General features: G+C 48.0%; 1 protein-coding gene across 2 annotated transcripts in view; it reads right to left on the reverse strand.

The window, feature by feature from the left end:
• Positions 1-540: 540 nt before the first annotated feature.
• Positions 541-27,702, reverse strand: part of EFL1 (elongation factor like GTPase 1) — a 229,045-nt gene continuing 201,883 nt past the window's right edge. For both annotated transcript variants that reach the window (XM_038767270.1, XM_038767271.1), the window contains exon 20: positions 541-1,284. In XM_038767270.1, the coding sequence (XP_038623198.1) occupies positions 1,096-1,284 (189 nt within the window). In that variant the 3' untranslated portion in view covers positions 541-1,095. The remainder of the gene's footprint in view (positions 1,285-27,702) is intronic.

A 27,702-nucleotide genomic window follows, 5' to 3' on the forward strand; every position in this document is an offset into this window, starting at 1 on the left:
AAGCAACTGCCCACTCTACTCACGAACCATCCCTCCCCTCACCCCATAACACGTTCCAGCCTCTCCTCGACTAAGGCGGATCCCGGAAGGCCGGCATTTTCCCCCTGACCCGGCCCGCTCTGGCCCGCTGAGTGACCCCGGACGGCCCCAGCCCTTGCTCGGAGCCCTCTCCCGACCTCTGGGCCGAGGAGGTCCGTGTTCTGATGTCCTCCAGGAAAGGTGGAGGCATGAAGGGGCACGCTCCCATACTGCTGGGAAAGACCAGGCTCTTGATGCTCTGTGGGAAATTTAACGGCCGCCACGCACCCTGCAGACTCGGGCCAAGGGAGAAATCTGAGGCCTGAAGCAACTCCAGTGCAGGGCTACTGAACCCGGGCAGAACGGGGCTGGGCAGCCCCGCTTCTTCCCCGACTGCACTCTGTCAGCCCCTCAATGTTGGGAACGTGACGTTCCACGAAATTAAAGAGAAAAATGTCCTGTGTGATTTCCACAGTGACTGAGGCCCGAATCAAACCCGCTGAAATTTCTGAAATTCAATCCAGCCTGATAACTGTAATTTAAATGAATAAAAGATCATCTAACTTCACATTACTCTCCCCCCAAACCGACATTACACCGTCAGAAACACCAGTGAGTCCGTTCGAGTTCAATGGCTCTCTCCCTTTTGAAACGGTGATTTTTCTTTTTCCCCAGGTTCCAGGAGTTTCGGATGCCTGGTCCATCGCTTGTCCAATGAGGACCTCTGAGTTGGGCCCCGCTGGTTGAAATTCCTCTTTGACAGAAGGATAGAGAGAGTTTCCCAAGCATCACTTAAAACCACAGGCCCTTGACTTTGATCCTTCTCTAAAATCCAAAACGCACAGGGGCGTGGGATTCCCGCTTGTCCGGCTCTGAAATGAGGATCGCTGCGATTCGTTTAAAAGGCTGAATGGACCCAACTTTATTCAGACCGAGCCTCAGAAAACCCCAGCATCCAGAATTTCCTACTCCCCAAAACCACGGGCCCCCAGGGATGGTGGAGAGAAAAACGGCAGCTCCCGAGGCCCGAGTGCGGGCTCTGAAGGGGGAGAGGCATTGGAGGCGGCAGTGGTACCGTTACTTATTTCTGCCAAGCGTCCGCTGCTTCTCCGCGTGCTCGACGATCTTTTCTTCGACGTACAGTCCTTTCCGCTTCCTCACGGAGTTCATGTACTTGCGGGCTTGGTTTTCCGAGTCGGCCTTCTCCCCAAAGTGGAGGTACTCCTCCTCAGTGGTGGGGACCCAGAAAGGGTCACTGGGAATGACCTGGAAGAGAAAGGGATGTGTTAGCTCAGGGGTCAAAAGGTCCCATTCATTACTTTCAATCATTCATTGAGCGCTTACTGTGTGCAGAGCACTGTACTAAGCGCTTGGGAAGTGCAAGTCGGTGACATATAGAGACGGTCCCTACCCAACAGCGGGCTCACAGTTTAGAAGGGGGAGACAGACCACAAAACAAAACATTCTGGCCATTTCCAAAGCAGTGTCTCCTGGGGAGGAGGTGGCAACCAACCAGTGCTATGTAGGTATGTAATGTATTTATATAAAAATATATTATATTTTATTATAATAAAGTATTATACATACATATATACGTTTGTATGTATGTAATGTATTTGTATATATATATATATTTATATGTTTGTATGCATATATGTATTGATTTATAAACGGTATTTGTTAAGTGCTTCCTATGTGCCAGTCGCTGTACTAAATGCTGGTGTACATATGAGCTAATCGGTTTGGAGACAGTACATGTACCACAGTAGGGCTCTCAGTCTTAAACCCCATTTTACACATGTGGTAAACTGGGGCACAGAAAAATGAAGTGACTTACCCAAGGTAACACAGCAGACAAGTGGTGGAGCTGTGATTAAAACCCAGGTCCCCTGAGTCCCAGGCCTAGGTTCTTTCCACTAAACTAGGCTGCTTCTTATTGAGCCCTTTTTTTTGTGCAGATAATTAACGGTTTGGGAGAGTCCCATACCACTAAGTAGACACGATTCCTGCCCTTCAGGAGTTTATGGTCTAGAGGTGAATTCCCCTTCAGGAAGCAACCGAGGGTATGGGTATAACTGCTGTGGGGGTGGGTTTAAGCGTATGGATGAAGAAGTAGATTATAAGCTCCTTGAGAGCAGGGATCGCGCCTTCCAACTCCAATCAATCAATCATATTTATTGAGCACTTACTGTGTGCAGAGCACTGTACTAAGCGCTTGGGAAGTACAAGTTGGTAACAGTATGGTACTTTCTCAAGCAATTAGTGCAGCGCCCTGCACACAGTACGTGTTCAACTCATACTCTGGATTGGTTGATTAAGGAGGGAAAATAGGGTGGGTGGATGTGAGATTGGTCAGGGAAGGCTTCCTGGAGGAGATGTGATTATAGATTTTACAGTCTAATAATAATAATGATAATGGCATTTTATTAAGCGCTTTCTATGTGCAAAGCACTGTTCTAAGCGCTGGGGAGGTTACAAGGTGATCAGGTTGTCCCATGGGGGGCTCACAGTCTTAATCCCCATTTTCCAGATGAGGGAACTGAGGCACAGCGAAGTTAAGTGACTTGCCCAAAGTCACACAGCTAACTGGCAGAACTGGGATTTGAACCCATGATGCCCGACTCCAAAGCCCGGGCTCTTTCCACTGAGCCACTCTGCTTCTGGACATGTGCAGACATTGTGATGGGGCCAACCCTGGATTGGGAGGAGGGAGGTCAGGGCAGATACCCTGCTTCTCCAGAGGGAGGAGGACAGACAGAGTGACTTTGAAGACCGGGGAAAGGAACTCTGAATCAGCCTCACGAATTCAAGGGCCTGTTCTTCACCCTTCCCTCAACAACCCAAGCTTGCTATCTTGACCCCAGTTCCCTTCTGCCCTCCGGGCCAAAGCCCAAGTCAGCTCTCTGCTTCCTGCCAGGTCTGAGAGTCACTTTTTGGGGGTGGATGATGAATATCGAGCCCTTGGTCTGCCTGAATATGCTGGAAGGGCCCTCCCGGGGCCCCTCTTCATGAGAAGCATCTCTTTATTGATGCCAGCCTCATCCCTGGATGTTTATCAAAGCGCACCTGGAAGGGGATGGGGAAAGCGTGGTACAAGAGGGAAGCTATCCTCCAATGTCAGTGGTGAAGCAACGGGGCATCACCCCCGCCACTCCCCTGCTAAGCACTGAGGCAGACACAATTAAGTTGAGAAGCAGCACGGCCTAATGGATATTGTGTGGGCCTGGGTTCTAATCCCAGCTCCGCCACTTGTCTGCTGTGTGACCTTGGGTAAGTCACTTCACTTCTCCGGGCCTCAGTTACCTCACCTGTAAAATGTGAGCCCTGTGTGCGACAGGGACTTTGTCCATCCTAATTAACTCTGTATCTACTCCAGTGTTTAGTACAGTGCCTGACGTGCTTAACAAATATCATTAACAAAAACTGTCATTGATCGATTGGCTAGTGGACTGAAGTAACTCACCCTAGGTCGCCCCGCAGGCAAGTAGTGGAGCCGGGATGAGAACCCAGGTCTCTGACTCCCGGGCCTGTGATCTTTCCACTAAGCCTCGCTGCTTCCCCAACCAACTCCTGTTTCGAGCGACTGTGTTTCTGGCAATGTCCAGGATGAGGGCCAGTAGCCACTCCACCATTTATCGCGTGGCGTTGTGGCCATCCCCCCCCCCCGCCCACCCCAGCCTGGGCCCGAGTCCCCGACAACTGGGGAGGACCTGGGGGTGCCGCCCATCGGAGACTCCTTGGACCTCAGCCTCAGGGAAACGTCGCCCACCCAGCGTGAGGGGAGCAGTTGGGTGGAGGGCGATGCCGGGCGGGTCCACGGAGACCACTGGCGGACTTCCTCTTGGCCCAGTCCCTCGGCCCAAGGCCATTTGAACTCTCTCATTTTCTTCCAGAGCTGATGAGAGGGAAGCGCCCCTGAGCTCACTACTGTGGGAAACTCGCCCTGGAAGTGTTTTCAGATGGCCTCTTTTATTCCTTGACACCAGACTCAAAAGAAGCTCTGAGTTCATTTGTTGCCACACTCTTGTCATCACCTTCATCGCCCACTATGGTGACTGAGCACTTGGATGGGCACAGAGGGACAAGGGGCAAGGCATGCACGCACCCCCCCCCCCCCCGCCCAAAAGGGCATGTATTCTGCTCTCTGGAAGCCACAGTCCAAGGGACAAGATGTGCATGCGAGCATGTACACACATAATAATAATAATAATGATGACATTTGTTAAGCGCTTACTATGTGTCAAGCACTGTTCTAAGCGCTAGGGGGGAAACAAGGTAATCAGGTTGTCCCACATGGGGCTCAGAGTCTTAATCCCCTTTCCAAATGAGGTAACTGAGGCCCAGAGAAGTGAAGTGACTTGCCCAAAGTCACACAGTGGCAGAGCTGGCATTAGAACCCATGACCACTGACTCCCAAATCCATGCTCTTCCTACAGAGCCATGCTGCTTCTCTACATGCACATATGCACACAGTCCAGAGGGCATATGTTCTACCTTCTGAGAGCCCCAATCCAAGGGGCAAGACATACATGTGCGCACGAACTCCTCCCCCACCCAAGAGCACATATTCCACCATCCAGAAGCCATGGAACAAGAGGTAAGACATGCGTGTGCACACTCACACATGCACACACGTGTCCGAGGAAAACACTATAGGGCACATAGCACCAAGACAAAATGGGCCTTCGCTCCAAACACCAGGATGCTTAGGGCAGTAGAAGACGGGGTGCCATTAAGTACTGGGGCAGATACAAGGTAACCGGGTTGGACACAGTCCATGTCCTTAATGGGACTCACAGTCTTAATCCCCATTTTACAGATGAGGGAACCTAAGGACAGAGAAGTGAAATGACTTGCCCAAGGTCATACGGCCGACACGTGGCAGAGCCGGGATCAGAACCCAGGTCCTTCTGAGTCCCGGGCCCGTGCTCTAGCCACTAGACCATGCTGCTTCTGATTCTCTGATCATTTGCAGTGAAGAATAAGGAGCAGGAAACCCTTAGGAAACCTATATTCTCGTCCCACACACATTGATAAGGGGAATCCAATGTTAACAGTCAGTCAGAAGAACTGCTTCCCCTTGAATGAAGAACAGACCACTGTCGGGTCAGGCCATAGCTGCCTTTAGTCCGATGTCCTGTCTCCAACACGGTGGCATCAAGGTCCCTGAAGAAACTGTAGCGGCTGCCCTTCTCGACATCCATCCAACATCCCTACCACTTCCCCTCTAGGAAGATTTACATGAAATACTGGTTCCTCTTCTGTGAGGTTCCATTTGGCAAGATAAACCCCTAATATGATTCATAACGAGTATGTCATCAATACAGCCCAACAGTCCAGACTGCATATTTCATGTGTTGAAACCACTGTGAACACCATATAGAAATCCTCAGACAGTTGTGTAATCTCGGTCGGATCTGTAGTCAAGACATGTGAGAGAAGCTCAGCTCATCTTGCAGGGTAAATGGGTTTGATGATTAACCTCCCTCTGTTCTCCCTATCCCACCTGTTCCTTCCTCCCTTACACACCGCCGTGAACATGGGCGGCAGAGGAGGATGAAAACTTTAAGCTTTTTCCTCTCTCTGGCTCCATGTTCTTCATTAGACTAACTGCCGTTTTGGGTAAACTTCTAAACTCTGACTTTTGCCAAGTGGATGTTTAAGTAGGACTGCATTCTGCTCTTCGGGATCCCCGATTTCACAAATCGCCCAACATTATCATCGGATTTCCTTTTTCTCTTATTCGGTCTTCAGCAAGCGCAGAGAACAAAGAATCAACACCCTCTCCACAGACATCAGCACTGTTATTCAGTCTCTCCCCCAATTCCACCCAGCCTTCTCCTGGCTAAACACTCCAATGTCTCTCCCCCGAGAAGACCTATTTTCCAGGACTTCCATCATTTTCTTTCTTTTTTTTTTTTGGTCATTCTCTCTTGACTCACTGCAGTTTCTCCACATCCTTTACCATGGCTCAAACTGGACATTGGCCCCCAAACCCTGCCTGATCAGGATTATTCCCCAACTCTCGCACGTCCCGATAATAAGCAGATCTCAGTGTCACCGCTCTCAAGATTATTTACTGAGCGACTAGCCTTATTAAGGTCACATTTCCTCCAAGGCCATCCCCGATTCCCTCTCCCTTCTTTGTGGTCTACGCATTTCAATCCGTGCTCTCTGGGCTTTTGGTATTTGCCCACCATCAGCCCCACAGAACTTAAGTACACTTCTTTAAATTATATATTATAAAATATATTACATATATATTATAAATTATGTATTTTTATTAATGTCCATCTGCCCCCCTCCCCCCGCCCCGAGACTGTTCTCTAATTGTGGGCAGGGAACATGTCTGTTATATTGTTATATCGTACTCTCCCATGCACTTGGTAAAGTGTTCTGCACACAGTAAGCGCTCACTAAATAAGACTGATTGATTGAGAGTGACCTCAGGCAAATGACTTCACTTCTTTCCTCATCTGTAAAATGGGGATTCAATCCTGTTCTCCCTCCTACTTAGACTGTGAGCTCCAGGTTGGGCAGAGACTGTGTTTGATCTGATGAGTTTGTATCTACCCCAGTGCTTACTACTTGGTCCACAGAAAGTACTTAACGAAGACCACAGTCATTATGATTATTGTGGTTAACCTCAGTTCCTTTTCCAGATGCCCTTCACTACCACGTGCAGGCTTTTTCTGGCTCCACTTATGCCTGTAGGGATTTTTTTTAGTGGTATTTGTTAAGCGCTTACTATGTTCCAGGTGCTCTATTAAGCACTGGGGTACATACAGAGGAGCAGCATGGCTTGGGAGTCAGAGGTCATGGGTTCTAATTCCAGCTCCACCACTTGTCTGCTGTGTGACCTTGGGCAAGTCACTTAACTTCTCTGGGCCTCAGTTACCTCACCTGTAAAATGGGGATTGAGACTGTGAGCCCCACGTGGGAGAACCTGATTACCTTGTATTTACCCCAGTGCTTAGAACAGTGCTTGGCACATAGTAAACACTTAAATACCCTAATTATTATTATTATACAAGATAATCAGGTTGGCCACAGTCCATGCCCCCCACAGGGCTCACAGTCTTTTTACAGATGAGGTAACAGAAGCTCAGAATAGTGAAGAGGCATGTCCAAAGTCACACAGCAGAGCCAGGGAATAGAACTCAGGTCCTCTGATTCCCAGGCTCAAGCTCTTTCCACTAGTCCACACTGCTTTTCCCCATCCTGAATTTGTGCTGTTGGGTTTTCAGCCCCTCCCTGGCCTTAGCCCCTTGCAAATTTCATCCTGTTTCTTCAGAGTCAGTCAGCCAAGCCCCTCTGAATTCTGTCCCTGCCTTCCAAAGAACCGGCAGCCCACCCTCTCTGGACCATCACCTAAACATTCATTCATTCAATCATATTTATTGAGCGCCTACTGTGTGCAGAGCACTGTACTAAGTGCTTAAACATGCTCTCAGGCCCTTCACCTGGGCCAGCAATAGCGCTATCAACACCACCTGTCCTGTGACCCGAGTGGTCCATCACTTTCTAAACCCTGAAGGTGGACATTGAGCCACTGGTGATCATCCACTCATTCCATGGTATTTATTGAGTGCTTACTACATGCAGACCACTGGACTAAGCACTTGGGCGAGGATGACACAATAGAGTTAGGAGACACGTTCCCTGCCTATAGAGTCGGAGACCGACATTAATAGGAATAAATAATTTATAACATACAGCTTAAAGTTATGCATACAAGGGCTGTATGTACATAAGGGTGGGGCAAACATCAACCGTCCAAAGGTCACAGATCAAAGTGCCTAGGGGAGAGTGGGGGGGGGGGCGGGGGGAAGGAGGGCTCTTAGAGGAGATGTGACCTTAATAAGGCTTTGAAGGTCGAGACAGCAGTGGTCTGGTATAAATGGAGGGGGAAGGAGTTCCAGGTTAGGGGGAAGGACACGGAAAAGGGGACCACTGTTTGGGAGTGATCCCCTCCGCCCCCCATCTTTATGTCCCATTTTGTCAGTGAGGATGCCACATGGTTTGGTGGGGGCTGCCCCATGGTGGGGGAGAGAGAGAGAGAAAATGTGTGTGTGTTTGGGCAGGGGGGAACAGTTTGTCCTTTGTCTAAGAGGAAAATTGGATTGCATCCCGGCCAGTTAAGACCCTAAAATTGTACAGCTCTAATTCACTCAATCTTATTTATTGAGCACTTTGTGCAGAGCACTGTACTAAGTGCTTCGAAGAGGACAATACAGCAATAGACAGACACATTTCCCTGCCCACAACGAGCTTACAGTATAGAGGTGGAGAGGCAGACATTACTATAAACTATACATATATACACAAGTGCCGTGGGGCTGGGAGTGGGGAAGAACAAAGAGAGCAAGTCAGGGCGACACAGAAGGGAGTGGGAGAGGAGGGAAGGGGGGCTTAGTTAGGGAAGGCGTCTTGGGGGAGATGGGCCTTCTACAAGGATTTGGAGGAGGGGAGAGTAATTGTCTGTTGGAGAAGCAGCGTGGCTCAGTGGAAAGAACCCAGGTTTTGGAGTCAGAGGTCATAGGTTCAAATCCCAGCTCTGCCAATTGTCAGCTGTGTGACTTTGGGGAAGTCACTTCACTTCTCTGTGCCTCAGTTACCTCATCTGTAAAATGGGGGATTAAGACTGTGAGCCTTCAAAGGACAACTTGATCACCTTGTAACCTCTCCAGTGCTTAAACAGTGCTTTGCACACAGTGCTTAATGAATGCCATTATTATTATTATTATTTGAGAAGGGAGGGCATTCTAGGTTAGAGGCAGGACATGGGCCAGGGGTTGGAGGCAAGATAAGCGAGATAGAGGCAAAATGGGAAGGTTAGCACTAGAGGAGCAATGTGTGCAGGCTAGGTTGAAGTAAGAGAGTACCGAGATGAGGTAAGAGGAGGCAAGGTGATTGAGTTCTTTAAAGCCAAAGGTGAGGAATTTTTGGTTGATGTACAGGTGGATGGCCAACCACCGGAGTTTCCTGAGGAGTGGGAAATCGCGTCCTGTACATTTTTGTAGAAAAATGATCTGGGCAGCAGAGTGACGTATGGACTGGAGTGGGGAAAGACAGGAAGCTGGGAGGTCAGCAAGGAGGCCAATGCAGTGATCCAGGTGGTATGAGTGATTTTATTAACGTGGTAGCAGTTTGGATGGAGAGGAAAGGGCGGATTCTAGTGATGTTGGGAAGGTGCGACTGACAGGATTTAGTTCCCCCAAATTGATTGATGGTATTTGTTCAGCACTTACTTTGGACAGTACACTGTACTAAGCACCTGGGAGGGTATAGCAGAGTAAGAAAAGAGTAAAGAGTAAAACCCTTTCCCATTGTTTTCTGGCAATTTTGCCGCTTGAATAAACATTTACTCTTTCTCCTCCTGCCAGCTTGAAGCAGGGGAATGGGCAAGGTGTAGGAAAGGAGGGGACAACTGGGGGTGGCATTAGCTATGCACTTCAAACACTTAGCCAGGCACCACTGGTCGATCTCTATCCTCAAGGAGCTCAGAGAAGCAGTGTGGCCTAGTGGAAAGAGCGTAAGCACAGAATCAAAGGACTCCACCACTTCCCTGTTCCATGTCTTTGGGGGAGGTCACTTCACTTGTCTGTGCCTCAGTTCCCTCCTCTGCAAAATGAGAATTCAATTACTGTTCTCCCTCCTTAGAGAGCTCATGTGAGTCCTGACTGTCTTGCAATAATACTTGTGATATTTGTTTAAGCGCTTACTACGTGCCATGCACTGAACGAAGCACCGGGATGGATACAAGCAAACTGGGTTGGATATAGTCCCTGCCCCACGTGGGACTCACAGTCTCAATCCCCATTTCACAGATGAGGAAACTGAGGCCTAGAGAAGTGAAGTGACTCGCCGAAGGTCACACAGCAGACAAGTGGCGGAGCCGGGATTAGAAGCCATGACCTCCTGACTCCCACGTTCGTGTTCTACTAACTACACCTAACTCAATACACGGCTCAGTATATACATAGTAAGCATTTAACAAATACTATTATTATTATTATTATTATTATCACCATCTGGCAGGGGAGACAGACACCAAAATCAATTACAGGCAGGAGGAAAAATACATATTTATATATTGTACATATATAAATATGTGCTACTGGGGTAAGGGGAGGAAGCAGCCTGGGTGTATAGATAGCATGGAAGGACTTAGTACAGTGCTCTGCACACAGTAAGCGCTCAATAAATACGATTGAATGAATGAAGGACTGAAGAGGCAGAAGGGGGACTATATGGTGGAGAGATAGGAGATTAATCGGGGAAGGCCCCTGGAGGACATGCGATTTGAGAAAGGCTTTGAAGCTGGGAAGAGCAGCCGTCTATTGGACGGAAAAGGGGGTTGAGAATTCAGACAGCAGGGGAAGTGGGCAACGGGTTGGTGCGAGCCCGCTGTTGGGTATGGACCGTCTCTATATGTTGCCAACTTGTACTTCCCAAGCGCTTAGTACAGTGCTCTGCACACAGTAAGCGCTCAATAAATGCGATTGAATGAATAGAGAAGCATAGCACAGTTCATTCATTCAATCATATTTACTGAGCGCTTACTGTGTGGAGAGCACTGAACTGAGCGCTCGGAAAGTACAATTTGGCAACAGATAGAGACAGTCCCTACACAATAACGGGCTCACAGTCTAGAAGGGGGAAACAGACAACAAATCAAGTAGATAGTTGATAGAGCAGGTATCCGGGAGTCAGAAGGTCGTGGGTTCTAATCCCAGCTCTGCCACTTGTGTACTATGTGACCTTGGGCAAATCACTTCTCCGTGCCTTAGTTACCTCATCTGTAAAATGGGGATTGAGACCGGGAGCCCCATGTGGGACAGGGACTGCGTCCCTGATTTGTTTGTACCCATCCCAGTGCTTACTATAGTTCCTGGCACATAGTAAGTGCTTAACAAATACTACAAATATTATTATTAACGAGGCACAGAGTGGGTCAGCTTGAGAGGAGTGAAGTGTGTGAGCTGGGGGGTAGGGGGAGAGCATCCAGACAGACGTGTGATGGCAGAACTTTTCCTAGTTCTGGGCCCGTGTTCTAGCCAAAGCACACTTCTTGTGCGCAGGGAGCAGGGCTTCCAACTCTGTTGCATTGTATCAATCAATCAATTGTATTTCTTGAGCACTTACTGTGTGCAGAGCACCAGGATACTCTCCCAAGCACTTAGTACAGTGCTCTGCACATCATCATCATCATCATCAATTGTATTTATTGAGCGCTTACTGTGTGCAGAGCACTGTACCAAGCGCTTGGGCAGAACAAATTGGCAACATATACAGACAGTCCCTACCCAACAGTGGGCTCACAGTCTAAAAGGGGGAGAAAAACACATAGTGCACATAGTAAGCACTCAATAAATACTACTGATGATGATGAAAATACGAATTATGGGATGCTGAGTATCTTGTGCTTTCTAGGTGGCAGCAAACTGATAGGTTGATCATATGGACTGTAAACTCTTTGTGGGCAGGGATCATGGCTACCCTGTACTTTCCCAAGCGCTTAGCACAGTGCTCTGCATATATTAAGTGTTCAAGAAATACTACTAGTAGATTGAATGATTAATATCATCCCTTTTTGAGAAATAGCGTGTACTCTGGGGGAAAGATCACAGGGTGGTGGTTTGGAGACCTCTAATCTCTAATCTAGAGAAGTAGCGTGGCTCAGTGGAAAGAGGCTTTGGAGTCAGAGGTCATGGGTTCGAATCCCAGCTCTGCCAATTGTTAGCTGTGTGACTTTGGGCAAGTCACTTCACTTCTCTGGGCCTCAGTTGCCTCATCTGTAAAATGGGGATTAAGACTGTGAGCCCCCTATGGGGCAACCTGATCACCTTGTAACCTCCCCAGCGCTTAGAACAGTGCTTTGCATATAGTAAGCGCTTAATAAATGCCATTATTATTATTATTACCCCAGGTCTGCCACTTGCTTGCTGTATGACTTTGGGCAAGTCACTGAACTCCTCGGTGCTTCAGTGTCCTCGTCTGTAAAGATGTGTTTAGTTCTCCCTCCTCCTTAGATTATAACTTCCATTTGGGACAGGGACTATCTATCCCGGCAATTAGTATGTAGTAAGTGTTTAAAGTGTTGGAGAAGCAGCGTGGCTTAGTGGACAGAGCACGGGCCTAAGAGTCAGGGGGTCATGGGTTCTAATCCTGGCTCTGCCACAGGTCTGCTGTGCGACCTTGAGCAAGTTACTTCACTTCTCTGGGCCTCATCTGTAAAATGGGGATTAAGAGTGTGAGGCCTATGTGAGACAACCTGATCACCCTGTGTCTACCCCAGCTTTTTGAACAGTGCTTGGCACGTAGTACCATAATTATTATTATTAAAAAATACCAGAACTGTTATTATCAATGATACGCTGACTACACTGCAATTTCTAGAGTCTTCCTTTATGCCCCTCTTTAAAGATGGATCCAACATTTGCCATTATTTTAGCGTAGGGATACGTACGTAAAAACAGCCCTCAGCTCGGTGACAGCATCTATCAACTCCTGAGTCGACTTTGAGCCAGGTCACGGGCCCAACTGATTGAAATGCTCCCAGGGATTCAGAGAGAGGAGCCCTGACAATCTCCCTCTTTATGTTCCTGGCTTCACACTGGATCATTTACTTTTTGAACACCAAAAGATTCTCCTCGCTAAGGAGGATTCGCTTGTGAATAGTTCAAGAAAAAAAAAATACTACGATATCAAAAGCCTACTAATCTTCTGGTTAAGTCTTTTCCCAAGGAACCCTCCAGTGGGAGAAGAAAGAACAGTGGGGTCTCGGTCTCTCTCTCTTTCCCCCCCACTCCCCCTCCGATACATTCTGGCAGTCAGGGACAGAAAGAAGTTACACTGTATCTTGGCTGAGCTGGGATTCCATCTTATGAGAGGCAAATTGTTGCCCAGCCCCGCTGGTGGGTTGGAGGGAAAACCCTTTCCCATTGTTTTCTGGCAATTTTGCTGCCTGAATAAATGTTTACTCTTTCTCCTCCTGCCAGCTCCAGGCAGGGGAGTGGGCAATGGGGCGGGAAGGGAGGGGACAACTGGGGGTGGTATAAACTAGGCACTTCAAACACTTAGACAAGCTGGGAGAATCCGGGATGCCCAGGCTTAATCCTCTCCATTACCAAAGTGGAGGGAGGCAGGCCAATGGAATGGGGAGGGAAGAGAAGGGGAGGGGAGAGAAAGGGATGGAGAGGTGGGAAGCAGAGGGGAGAGGTGGAGGAGAGCACAGAGGAAGGGATGGGAGAAAAGGGGAGCAGAGAGGAGCGGGGGGAGAGGAGTTGAGAGGAAGGAAAGGGAGAAGGGGAAGAGAAGGAGAGAGGAGGGGAAGAGAAGGGAAATGGGGGGAGGAGTGAAGAGGAGGGAGGGAAGGGGAGGGGAACCAAGAGGAAAGGAGGAAAGGAGAGGGGAGAGAGGTGGGTGGGAGAGGAGAGCAAGGTAATGATCGGGCCAGGTTTGGAGGTTGATGTGGTTGTGATGGGCACCCGGGAGCTCCCTGCTGGGGTGGGGCTGGAGCCCAGGGAGAGGGGAGGAGATGAGGACAACGCATCCTGTGGACATGCCTGTGGACAATGGGGAATACCGGGCTTTGCTTCTCCGTGTTTCAAGTGTCTGACACTCGTCTGCTTTTGACCACGGGCAAGTCACTTCACTTCTCTGAGCCTTGGTTTCCTCATCCTGCAAAATGGGGACTCGATACCTGTTCTCCCACCCCTAGTCTGAGACACCCACATGGGACTGGGCCTGCCTCTGATCCGAATGAACTGTATCCACCCCTATGCTTAACACAGAGATTGGCATGTAGTAAGCATTTAACAAATACCATAATTAATACCACCATGCCCTCTACAGCAGTTTGGCTTTCTTGCCTCCAGTCACAAGTGCTGCCTGGTCCAGGCAGCAGAGGACTGCCAATCAATAAATCGGTCAGTGGTATTTACTGAGCACTAACCGTGCACCAGAGCACTGTACTAAGTGCTTGGGAGAGTACGACACAACAGAATCAACAGACGAGATCCCCGCTCATTTGGTTAAACATGCCAAGCTTCTGTCATTTCCCAGCATTACCTTCCTATCTGCCATCAGACCACATTTTCCTGGGTCCAATTTAGGAATTTGTCCAATTTAGGAATTTTGGTTCAGTGCTTAGGACGCTGGCTGCATTTCCTTCCTAATCTAATTTGCTTTTCTAATCTTGTCCCTGCCCAGTCCTGCTGTTTAACAGAATGATTCTTTCAGAGCAGATGCTTGCGAGAGGCAGAACTGAAAATAGCGCCGGGCCCCGCGTCAGCACCCCGAAAGTCAACCTTTACATGGGCTCAGCGTAGAAGGGAGTGTCAGAAGCACATCTGCCTTTTTCAGCCACTGTCAGTGTGTTGGCTGGGAATATGACTCCACCCGGCTCCACCAATTGTCAGTTGTGTGACTCTGGGCTAGTCACTTCACTTCTCTGTGCCTCAGTTACCTCATCTGTAAAATGGGAATGAAGACTGTGAGCCCCCCGTGGGACAACTTGATCACCTTGTAACCTCCCCAGCGCTTAGAACAGTGCTTTGCACATAGTAAGCACTTAATAAATGCCATTAAAAATATATATATGATGGCTCAACATGTCCTCTTTGGAGGCAGTGTTTTTCCTTGGGACCTGCTTCGGGATATTTTCCGAACCATCTTCTGTATGTTTACGGGTATTTCGTGTTTAAGAATTCAAGAATTCTTATCTTCTGCGACTACAAGGTGGGGCTTCTTGGAGCAGGGATCAAAAATAAGGATGATACTTTTGTTTTTTTTCCAGAAGTCCTGAACCTCAATACAACGCAACATATCCTCACAGTCTTTTTCAGCTGCTGGTTCAGTTCCTCATGGGGCCCTGCTCTCTTCTATGAACCCTCAGCTTCTCCTGCTTGCCCTGCTACTTCAGCCTCCCCTTTTCGGAGTCGGATCCAGGGAGGGGGCTCCCTTATGGCCACTGTACCCTCCCTGGGCCCGGTCAGCGGCCGGGGAAAACTCGAAGGATTGAGGTGGAAGCCTGGCCCCCCGCTTAAATGGCACCTTAATTTCAGCCCTCCACCGAGTCCACAGAACCTGCCTTTCCCCCTCTTCTCCTGCTCAGTTTTCCGTCTGCCATCAACATCAGTTCCTTAGGGAAGGCCTGAGCTCTGGGATAATGCCAGGCCCCATCTCCCAGGGCCCCAGCTTGGGGAGCGGAAGAGACTCTCTATACCACAAGAAGTGTCCTGGAACTAGACAAATTGGTGGAAAAGAAGAATTATAATCATTACGGTATTTGTTAAGCACATACTATGTGTCAAGCACTGTCTTAAGGGCTGGGGTAGATACAAGTTAATTAAGTCAGACACAGTCCCTGTCCACACGGGATTCACACTCTAAGTAGGAGGGAGAACAGGTACTGAATCCCCATTTTACAGGTGAGGAAGCTGAGGCACAGAAAGGCAAAGTGACTTAGACAGGATCACAGAGTGTGTAAGTGGCAGAGCTGGGATGGGAACCCAGGTTCTCTGAGTCCCAGGCCTGGGCTCTTTCCACTAGACTGAGCTACTCCTTGTAAAAAAAGGAGGAAGAGCAGCGATCATCACCATCAGCCACAGCAGCAACAGTGGCACGAGTTCTCAGTCTTTCATCCCACCGGACTGCTGAGGGTCTTGTGCCTGCTGATTAACTCTGACCTGAGTAACTTGTATCTACCCCAGCAGCTAGAGAAGCAGTGAAGCCCAGTTGAAAAAGCACAGTCGGGGGAGTCAGAGGACCAGGGTCTAATCCCAGCCCTGCCACGGGTCTGCTGTGGAAACTTGGGCAAGTCACTTCACTGTATCTCAGCTTCCTTCTTCATCTGCCAAATGGGGATTAAATCCTATTCCCTCTTCTGCCCCTGACACCCTAACTGTGGTGGGTCCCTTCTAGATTCAGGTCTGAGGGCCCTTCTATTCTCCATCTACACCCACACCATTGGAGAACTCATTTGCTCCCATGGCTTCAACTACCACCTCTTTGAGGGTGACACCCAAATCTCCATCTCCAGCCCTGATCTCTCTCCCTCTCTGCAGTCTCGCATTTCTTCTTGCCTTCACGACATCACTACCTGGATGTCCTCCGGTTACCTCGAGCTTAACATGTCCAGAACAGAACTCCTTACCTTCCCTCCCAAATTCCTCCCCCGACTTTCCCAACACTGTAGACAGCACCACTATCCTTCTTGTCTCACCAGCCCGTAATTTGGTGTTATCCTTGACTCCTCTCTCTCATCTTTTAGACAGTGAGCCCGCTGTTGGGTAGGGACCGTCTCTATATGTTGCCAACTTGTACTTCCCAAGTGCTTAGTACAGTGCTCTGCACACAGTAAGTGCTCAATAAATATGATTGAATGAATGAATGAATAATATATTGTATTCTATACAATATATTGTATTGTATATATTGTACAGTGCTCTGCACACAGTAAGTGCTCAATAAATACGATTGAATGAATGAATAATATATTGTATTCGATACAATATATTGTATAGTATTGTATATATTGTACAGTGCTCTGCTCACAGTAACTGCTCAATAAATACGATTGAATGAATGAATGAATAATATATTGTATCCTATAGTATATTTAGTATAATTGTGATATACTATATGTGATACATATGATACAGAATACAATTATCATTGTTGTTATTATCCTTGCTATCATTATTATTATTAATGCCCCAGTGCTTAGCACATAGTAAGTGTTAAACAAACCACGCTATTATTATTATTATTGCCATTCTTATTACTGTCATTTTGCCAGAGTCAGCAGGGATCCCAGGCTTCTTGCCAGCCACCCCATCCCGGGATTTTGGTCCGGGCCGACCTCGTGTGTGGCGACCCAGGCGGGACTTGAGCAATGGCCGAGTGAGGTCTTCTCACATTTCTGACTTTTCAGCAGGCTCTGGCTGTGACTGCTGGCCTCTGGTCAGTCCGGAGCGTTGGCAGAAGTGGAGCGGGGAGGGAGGAGGTGGAAAGAAGCCTTCAACGGCTCCTTCAACCACAAGGTTTTGTTGCACCTTGTCTTCTCCATTATCAAACTCCTCCCCATGTGGCCAAATTCCCATCTCCCCCTGAGTCCCCCAAGGGCCAATCAATCAATCAACCCAGGGTATTTACTGAGTGCTTACTGTGTGCAGAGCACTGTACTAAGCTCTCGGGAGAGTACGACAAAGCAGAGTCAGCCAGGGACTGAGTCTCATCTATCCTTTCCTCCATTCTTCCCCGGAGCTCAGTACAGCGCTTGGCACGCAATGAGCACTCAATCAACACCACGGACCCAATGAAGGAATGAGCTTCGGGAGAGACCCTTCGAGATAGTGGCCTGGCTTCCGTTTTCAGCAGCCCACCAGGAAAAGAAGTCGCGTGCTTGTGTCCAGAAACAAAATGATCCCGTTGATGGACAGAACACTCAGTTCTCCTAAGATAATAATAATAATAATAATAATAATAATAATAATGGCATTTGTTAAGCTCTTACTATGTGCAAAGCACTGTTCTAAGCACTGGGGAGATACAGGGTGATCAGGTTGTCCCACGTGGGGCTCACAGTCTTAATCCTGTATATATGTTTGTACATATTTATTACTCTATTTATTTTACTTGTACATATCTATTCTATTTATTTTATTTTGTTAGTATGCTTGGTTTTGTTCTCTGTCTCCCCCTTTTAGACTGTGAGCCCACTGTTGGGTAGGGACTGTCTCTATATGTTGCCAACTTGTACTTCCCAAGCGCTTAGTACAGTGCTCTGCACACAGTAAGCGCTCAATAAATACGATTGATTGATTGATTGATTAATCCCCATTTTACAGATGAGGGAACCGAGGCTCAGTGAAGTTAAGTGACTTGCCCACGGTCACACAGCTGACATGTGGTGGAGCCGGGATTCGATCCCATGACCTTTGACTCCAAAGCCCGGGCTCTTTCCATTGAGCCACGCTGCTTCTCTAAGAAGCAGGGGCTCACTCAATCATCATCATCATCATCAATCGTATTTATTGAGCGCTTACTATGTGCAGAGCACTGTACTAAGCGCTTGGGAAGTACAAATGGGCAACATATAGAGACAGTCCCTACCCAACAGTGGGCTCACAGTCTAAATAATTGAATGATTAATTATTCAATTTGATGAAGGAAAACCCGCACCCAGACCAGTGCTGCCAACACCGTGGACGTGCACACAACCGGTCATCTGAAATCGCATCCCACCCTTCCAGAGAAAAGTGAGAGGTTGGAAGAACATTACCTAACTCCCTCACAGCATTCTACCACAACCACTGTTGGGTAGAGACCGTCTCTATATGTTGCCGACTTGTACTTCCCAAGCGCTTAGTACAGTGCTCTGCACACAGTAAGCGCTCAATAAATGCGATTGAATGAATAGAGAAGCATAGCACAGTTCATTCATTCAATCATATTTATTGAGCGCTTACTGAGTGATTGTCAGCTCCTTGAGGACAGGGACTGTGCCCACTAATTCCACTGTATTCTCCCCCAAGTGCTAAATACAGCACTCTGCATGGAGAAAGCGCTCAGCATGACCTAGTGGAAAGACCTGGGGCCTAGGAGTCCGAGGATCTGGGTTCTAGTTCTGGTTCCGCCACTTTTCTTCTGGGTGACCTTGGGCAAGTCACTTCACTTCTCTGTGCCTTCGCTCCCTCATCTGTAAAATGGGGATTAAGACTCTGAGTCCCATGAGTGACTTGGGACCGTGTCCAACCTTTTTTTGTTCTTTTAAATGGTATTTGTTAAGCACTTACTATGTGTCAGGCACTTTACTAGGTGCTGGGGTGGACACAAGCTAATCAGGTTGGGCACAGTCCCGGTCCCACGTGGGGCTCACAATCTCAATCCCCATTTTACATATGTGGTAACTGAGGCACAGAGAAGCGAAGCGACTTGGCCAAGGTCACGGAGCAGACAAATGGTGGAGCCGGGAGAAGAACCCAGGTCCTTCTAGACTGTGACTGTCTCTATATGTTGCCAACTTGTACTTCCCAAGCGCTTAGTACAGTGCTCTGCACACAGTAAGCGCTCAATAAATACGATTGATTGACTGATTGATTGATTGATTGTGAGCCCACTGTTGGGTAGGGACCGTCTCTATATGTTGCCAACTTGTACCTCCCAAGTGCTTAGTACAGTGCCCTGCACACAGTAAGTGCTCAATAAATATGACTGATTGATTGATTGATTGATTCTGACTCCTGGGTTCTAGCCAGTAGACCACACTGCTTCTCAACCTGATTAGTCTGTATTTACCCCAGCGTTTTGTGCAGTGCCTGGCACACAGTAAGCGCTTAACAAACACCATAAAACAAGTACCACTCATTGAAAACAAGCACTCTGGAAGAGCTGCATGCAGCACGGGCCGCATGCAATGCCTCCAACAGAAAGTATAAGGAAAAAAGCAACATTTCAAGTGTGGCTTAGAGAAGCAGTTTGGCTCAGTGGAAAGGGCCCGGGCTTTGGAGTTAGAGGTCATGGGTTCAAATCCCGGCTCCGCTGATTGTCAGCTGGGTGACTTCTTGGGAAAGTCACTTCATTTCTCTGGGCCTCAGTTCCCTCATCTGGAAAATGGGGATTAAGACTGTGAGCCCTCCGTGGGACAACCTGATCACCTTGTAACCTCCCCAGCGCTTAGAACAGTGCTTTGCAAATAGTAAGCACTTAATAAATGTCATTATTATTCAAGCGCTTAGTACAGTGCTCTGCATACAGTAAGCGCTCAATATGATTGAATGAATGAATGAAATTCACGTTGACTCTTTCGCAGGTGGCTACCGACGACCAGGTCCGTATAGGGAAAATCTAACGACGGTTGGAAAATATTTCACTCAATCTGGATGTGGAAGAAATGGAAAGAGCCGGAACTTGGGAGTCAGAAGACCTGGGCTCTACACCCGATCCCTTAACTTGCCTGCTGGGTGACCTTGGGCAGGTCACTTAGCCTCTCTGTGCCTCAGTTTCCTCATGGGCAGACTGGGGATGAAATAATAATGATTTTGGTATTTGTTAAGCGCTTACTATGTGCTGTTCTAAGCACTGGGGAGGATACAAGGTGATCAGGTTGTCCCACAGGGGGCTCACAGTCTTAATCCCCATTTTACAGATGAGGTAACTGAGGCACAGAGAAGTGAAGTGATTTGCCCAAAGTCACACGGCTGACAAGTGGCGAAGCTGGGATTTGAACCCATGACCTCTGACTCCAAAGCCCGGGCTCTTTCCACTGAGCCACGCTGCTTCCCCAATACCTGCTCTCCCTCCCCTTTGGGCTGTGAGCCCCGTGTTAGAGACTACGTCCGACCTAAGTGGATTGTACCAACACCAGTGCCTCGTCCAGAGTTTGGCAAATAGTATGTGCTTAACAAACGCCACAATTATATTGTTAGAATAACACAGAACAATATATACAATATAAAACAATTAGTATCTGGGTGTAATTTTAGCAACATTTTCCATGTTAGCCAACTCAAGCTAGGGAGGGAATGAGAACTTTTTGTTGCAGTTCAGTTCAGCACTCCAAAGTACTTAGCTATGGAGACAGGGAATTTTTCTCCCTAGGGATTGTGTCCTTGTGTGTTTACATCCTGACTGCTTGATGGACTGTCGCCCCTTCCCAGGAGTACACCGTCCCCAGGCGTTGTTACCCTGTCAGTCAGTCAAACGTATTTACTGAGCGCTTACTGTGTGCAAAGCACTGTATTAAGCGCTTTGGCGAGTACAATATAACCATCTAACAGGTACATTCCCTCTCTCAAGGCACTCCCCTTGCTTCCAATGCTGCAGGGAGGTAGGAGGGAGGAGTCTGGGATAGTGGGGAGGAGAGGGTGGAAAACCCCGATTCCGCAAATCCATTCATCAGCCGGTTCGGAGAGACAGGCTGGGAGGTGGGAAGAGTGACATGGGACCCAAAACTTCTTGTCCTACTGGTGTGGCAAGAAACCCATTTTTGCTAGGTTGCCACCAAATGTTGTGATGGCTCTGAGCAGACTGGGGTAAAAAGTGGAATTTTCCTTTAAATAATTCCTTTATAGAAAATGTTTGCCCGAGCAAACTTGGATTGATGTAAGGTACTGTTAATGCTTGAACTGCCATGACACAGCCCAAATCATTCATTCATTCATTCAATCATATTTATTGAGCGCTTACTGTCTGCAGAACACTGTACTAAGCGCTTGGGAAGTACAAATCGGCAATATACAGAGACGGTCCCTACCCAACAATGGGCTCACAGCCTAGAAGGGGGAGACAGACAACAAAACGAAACAAATAATAGACAGGTGAATTACAGTGCCTGACACAGAGTTAGCACTTAAACACTACAATTATTATCATTATTGTTACAAGGGATGAAGGAATTTTAGTGTTAATACAATTAATACAACACAGGCATACACTCACAAGGAGTAACGGATGGAGTGGTCACCTCCCCTTCGAAGGAAGGAATAACAGATCTGGGGAAGGTAATGACGTCAGGATTATAGAGCAGATCCGCACGGGATCAACTGAAAAGATTAGGCCCCATTATCATGGTCAGTACAGCAATCCAGTTTTCTGGTTGGCAGTCTAATGAAGGGGAGAGAAGCTTAACCGATGGTCTACCAGTCAGGGGGAGGAGTGAGGGTAGGATGTGACCTAGGGCAAGTCACTTGACTTCTCTGTCCCTCAGCTTCCTCATCTGTAAAATAGGGATTAAATTCTGCTTGGACTGCGAGCCCCAAATGTGACAGGGACTGTGTCCAACCTATCTACCCCGATGCTTAGTACAGTGCTTGGCACTTAGTAAGTGTTTAACAAATACTATTAAAAACAAAGTCCACCACAGCTTGAAGAGCTATCTGACCTGGCAGGACAAATTTTTAGGCCTAGCACCTCCAAGTCACTTAAGCCCCGTTCCCACCCTGAGGATGAATTTTACCACTCCATTACATCCTCCTTCCTGTAATTTATTTTAGTGTCTTTCTCCCCGGGTAGATCATAGGCATCTTGAGGGCAGGGTTCATGTCTACTAATTCTCCTGTCCTCCTCAAACACTGAATACAGTGTTCTGTATTCAGTAGGTGCTCACTAAGTACCACTGCTTGACGGATTGACTTGTCTTATGCCGTCGAGTCGTCTTCGACTCATAGCGATGCCATGTTAAAGCACCATTAAATGACACGGCAGGCTTTGTCAACATCCACTGGAAAGAAGTTTTCAGCAAATAGGGAAGCAGTGAATGAGGCAGATCTGTGTCTGGTGCTTTCCTGCCCTCTGCCTCCATTATCAGTGTAAGCCCAAGGCACGGGCACGAAAGCTTGGGGCCGTCATCAATCAAACATACTTACTGCGAGCTTACTGTACGCAGAGCACTTTACTAACCTCTCGGGAGAGCACAATGCAACAGAGTTGGAGACACGTTCCCTGCTCAGAGCGAGTTTATAATCTAGTGGGATGCCAGGAAAACCCATTCAACCCTGCTCTCTCCAAAAGAAAGCAGTCTGCTTCTGAGTGAAGCCAATTTAGCATGGCAGTTCTTGGTTTCTTCACTGATTCTTTGACCATGCTGTGGGAGTGGAGTCTATGCTCTAAAAAAGCAGCAGGAACTAGAATTCTACTGTATTTAGCTATATCAAGGACATATACAATAGAAATGGCTAGAATAGCTAGAGTCAACATCTTGGAGCCTCACTGCTTAAACACAAGTCAATCGGGAATATAAATGAAGTGATGGTGAATCAGGCGGAGTGATGTCTTTTAAAACCAGTGAATAACTTAGTGCAAATTTCAGATGAAAACACTCTGGAGAACACAACTAACTCATTTTTAGAGCATGAGGATTTCGGCATGGAAGCTGGGCAGTCTTCAAAGTCATGTTATTATGCTGAGGAAAAAATCCTTGGAAGGAGAAGGTGCCCATTTCATTTAATCCATCCAAGAAAATGTATGTATGTACGTTTTCTTTTAATCAGAGAAGGCATCATTTCTCCTCCACTTTGATTCTGGCTCCAGGGAAGTTTCCTGGAATCGAAATACATATTCGGACTGATTTTATCGGATATTTCCTAACCTAGTTCCATCCTTGAAATAGAAAGCCTTAAAATTTACAACTGCACTGATTGCTTGCTTTCCTTTTCCCTCCTAGCCCCCTCTCAAGGGGGCCAGACGCAGTTTGAAAGCACAGAATTTCTCTAGCAGAGGGCGGTGCAAATTACACCTGGCCAAGCCGGCAGAGAAAGTCTGAAAAGTCTAATCACCTTCGCTCAGCCGAATGAATTTGCCAGCAGGGAGTGCCGAGGCTGAGGATGTGCGGTTCTGGTCCTGGGGGGTTCAAGTTCCCATTTTTCCTGGAATTCTCACTCAGCCACCCCGCCCTGCCTTCCCTCCCCCCCAATTTCTTTTGGTCCCTGACTAATTTTTATTTCACTTTTTTCGGGGGAGTGGAGCTGTCGCTAAGTGGTATCTGCCAGAAAATAGATTGGGCTCCCAAGGACTGTACCAACTTCCAACAGGAATTAACAAGAGTGCAGAATCTGTTGAGTTCTAAGTGGCAGATGAATGGAGCTCTCTAAAGTTACAGTCAAGAAAAAAAAACTGGAAGAAGACAGACAAAGCTAATTTTAAAAACAATTTTCCACCCACGTCGGATTCTGGATTGACCGTGACAGCTGGCCTCTACCCCTTTAGCAGAAGGCTGGAGGCGTTTTCTTACTAATCTATTAAAAAACCAAATCAGAGTTAAATTATGGAGAATTTTCACTTACAAAATTGGCGGGGGGGGGGGAGGGGAGGAATCGGTGTCTTAGTTTTTGATTTTGGAAGCAGATGTTTTCCTCTCAAGGTGGAGACCTTACATTCCCGTGTGCGCTCTCAGAAACCATGAAAGGGTTCAGGAAAATGAATGAGGAGGCCCTTCCAAACATTCCACTGGGAACTTACAGGTTCCAATTTAAACTACCCAGAAAACATAATCGAAGATTTCCATCAGGCGTTCATTTGCAAATTTCAGAGCCCCTGAAATTCCAGCTCCAACTCTACCCATTCTCTGCCCCAAGTGCCTCCTCTTAGTGGGGTGGGGAACAGTATGCAGTACTCTGTATCCTCCCCCCAAATATCAAGCTGTTTCTGCTGGGTAACCCTCTTGAGGTTTCACTCCAGATGGACCTCCAGAAACCCAGAATCTCCTACTTTAATACTGCTAATAAATTCTCCTACCTAGGCAGAAACTATTCACCAATGTAAAAATACACACAACCAATTGCAAACCAAACCAAAGTGGTGGCAAGATTTTTCCCAGCTGTGCAGTTTGGTGACAAGTGGGGCAAAACATCAGTACCAAGTTGATAGCTTTAAAAAGCCCTGGCGGCATCCAAACTATCAATCAATCCATCTCTCGATAGCACATACTGGGCAGTTTTGGAATGCAGAGCAAGAAAAGAGTTAGAATGCATGGTCCCTGTCCTCTAGGAGCTTAAGGTCAAGCCGGGGAGACAGACACTTAAATACACTTCGAGTAGAGGCGAGTAATAGAGAGAATAGTTGAAGCCACAGGAGCAGATGATATTGTTTGACTGATTCTCCCCGAGGGAGGGTGGGTCGAGTGAGAAGAATAGAGGCTTGAGGGAGTCCTAGAGAAACCCAACCTTCTTTTTGGCTGGGAGTCCTCGACCCGCTACAGAAGACACCTAGATTCTTGAGCTGTTTCACCAGGCTCGCCGATGACCCATGCTCGACACTAAATGGCAGGACAGGACTGCCAACCGTGAGGTCCTGGAATGTGGCCAGCTCCCAAGCGATGCTTCCAGCTGCTCAGCTCCTCTGAGCGGAGAACAGACAATAGCAGGGTATTCGGGTTGCTGCTCCTTGCCGAACTGAACACACAAGCTGGGTGGGCCGAGGATGACTGGTTTAAAAACACCGGGGAAAACAGTCTCAGGGCACTGGATTTTAGCAGCAGGTAGATTTGGCTGGTGCCAACACTTGGGAGAAGGGCTATTGCTATTACTACTACTAATGATAATAACAATAATGATGATAATAATAATTGTGGTATTTGTTAAGCGCTAACTCTGTAAGAACAGAGGCACTGTTTTAAGCACAAGACAATCTGTAAAACGGGGATTAAGACTGTGAGCCCCAAGTGGGACAACCTGATTATCTTGCATCTACCTCAGCGCTTAGTACAGTGCTTAGTAGAGTATAGGGACTGGCACAGAGTACCGTCTCTATATGCTGTCAACTTGTACTTCCCAAGCGCTTAGTACAGTGCTCTGCACACAGTAAACGCTCAGTAAATATGATTGAATGAATGAATTAAAAAAAAACACACACAAAAAACCAGTAAGTCCCCCCCAAACCCCACAACTAAACACACAAATCGCCTCTGTGCTCAGCTCAAGTCTGTTCTCCATACACTACAATGCTGCATTTTAAGTAGCTTAGCGACCCTAGTAAATATTTATGCCACACGCCCCTAATCTGGCCTTCTCTACAAATATTCTGGACAACCACCTTCCCAAAAAACAGTGTGCTTTCCAGTTTAAATAGAAAACAAAAGGTGTCAAGGGAGACCAGTAGTACCCTGCTGATCAGAGAGAGAGGTGGGGAAGAGTTCCTTCAGGACAGAGGATAAACTCAGTGATCAGGATTCTGGACTTTTGGGTGCAGGGGTTGAGTTCAACCAACTCCACACCTGGATCTCATCAGGGAGATCCTGCTCTAGTAATCTATTACTCTTAATGACTGATACAGACTATACTACTTCGACCGCTGTAGGCTCTCCTGGCTACGCTTCCTTTACTGTGCCCTCGGTATTGCAACTGGTCTCAACAAGATGCCACTGTGCAATGTTGGATGAGTGCCCCAAAATCCCCTCTGGTGGTTAGGGTCACTTCCTGCTATTTATTTATTTATTTTACTCTATTTATTTATTTATTTTCCTTGTACATATTTATTCTATTTATTTTATTTTGTTTATATGTTTTGTTTTGTTGTCTGTCTCCCCCGTCTAGACTGTGAGCCCGCTGTTTGGTAGGGACCGTCTCTATACGTTGCCAACTTGGACTTCCCAGGCGCTTAGTACAGTGCTCTGCACACAGTAAGCGCTCAATAAATACGATTGAATGAATGAATGAATGCTACCCAGCGGGCTCGGGGCCATCTGAAGGATTCAGGCTGGAGGTGGCTCTTTAGCACTAGGATATAAGCTCCTTGAAGACTGGGATTGGATCTACCAACTGTACTACACTCTCCCAAGTGCTTAATACAGTGTTCCGGACATAGTAAGCCCTCAACAGATACGATTGATTGATTGATTAAAGGCCCACAGTGAAAATCCAGCGTGCCCAAGCTCATCGCCTGCAACCCTACTGTCTTAGGACAGTCACCAGTGGCTTACAGTGTGAAGCCGAACAGGAAGAAATAGACATTGGCCTGGCTGCGTCTGGGCTCCCGACATTTATGAAAGAATAACAGGCCATCCAGATTGCAGGGAATTGCTTTGAATTAAGCTGACCTTAGTTTAACGAGGTTTTTCCTTCTCGTGGGCTGTTTCTGCTTGGGCACAGGGACTGTCCCCACATATCTCCTGGGGACAATGAGACTGCTGGGTCTCACTGGGGACCTCCACCATACCCTACCCTCCAGCACAGAAAGGCATAGGGGAGCGAGGGTGCGACAGGAAGCTTTGCACAGTGGAAAGAGCACGGGCTTTGGAGTCAGAGGCCATGGGTTCAAATCCCAGCTCCGCCAATTGTCAGCTGTGTGACTTTGGGCAAGTCACTTCACTTCTCTGGGCCTCATCTGGAAAATGGGCATGAAGTCTGTGAGCCCCCAGGGGGACAACCTGATCACCTTGTAACCTCCCCAGAGCTTAGAACAGTGCTTTGCACATAGTAAGCGCTTAATAAATGCCATCATTATTATTATTATAGGTAGACCAGCCCATTCAGCCCCCTGGGGGAGGGACGTACCCCCAAACAACACTGCCGCTTGCGGAGGAGCATCCAGGACTGGCACCCGTGGCCTGGCGGGAGGATGCCCATGCAGGCTGCTTGCTGAGGAACACGGGAGAAGGGCCAGGAATTCCAGGGAAGGCCGAGAGCCCTCCGCTCCTGCAGGATCCTCTGCTGGTGGGGCACGCCAGGCGAAGCAGCTGGTCAAGGTTCCTAAGAGGTGGTTAGGAGTCTGGGCTGGCCCCCAGGATTTGCTGTGCTAATAAGCCAGGAGGCCTGGCTTAGCAGGCCAGATGGCCACCGGGAGCTGCAGCCGATCGGCGGGGCCCCAGTGTAAGCGGACCGGGTGCCAAGGCGGCCGGGATGCTGTTCGCTATTACTCATCGCCTGCCAGCCGGGTGAGAGGCGGAAACAAGCTCGGCAGTCGTTTCAGAGCTCGCTGGCTTCGTTAAAGACCTCACCCGGGGCTCCCCGGCCCTGGAGCCCGCCTCCGCCATATGGAAAGCGGGCTCCCTGCGCCCACAGAATCAAGCCTCCTTGCTCAGTCCTAATTCCCAATGGGGGGAATTTTCTCCAATATCTTCCCGGCCCCGCCTCTTCCGCTTTGGCCCCGAATGGAATCTGGAGACAGAAAAGGAGCATGTATCCTCAGGTCTCAAGGCCTGAGTCAGAAGATTCCAGTAAAGGGATCGTACTGCCCAGA

Source organism: Tachyglossus aculeatus, chromosome 26 (assembly GCF_015852505.1).
Source record: "Tachyglossus aculeatus isolate mTacAcu1 chromosome 26, mTacAcu1.pri, whole genome shotgun sequence".
NCBI lineage: Eukaryota > Metazoa > Chordata > Mammalia > Monotremata > Tachyglossidae > Tachyglossus > Tachyglossus aculeatus.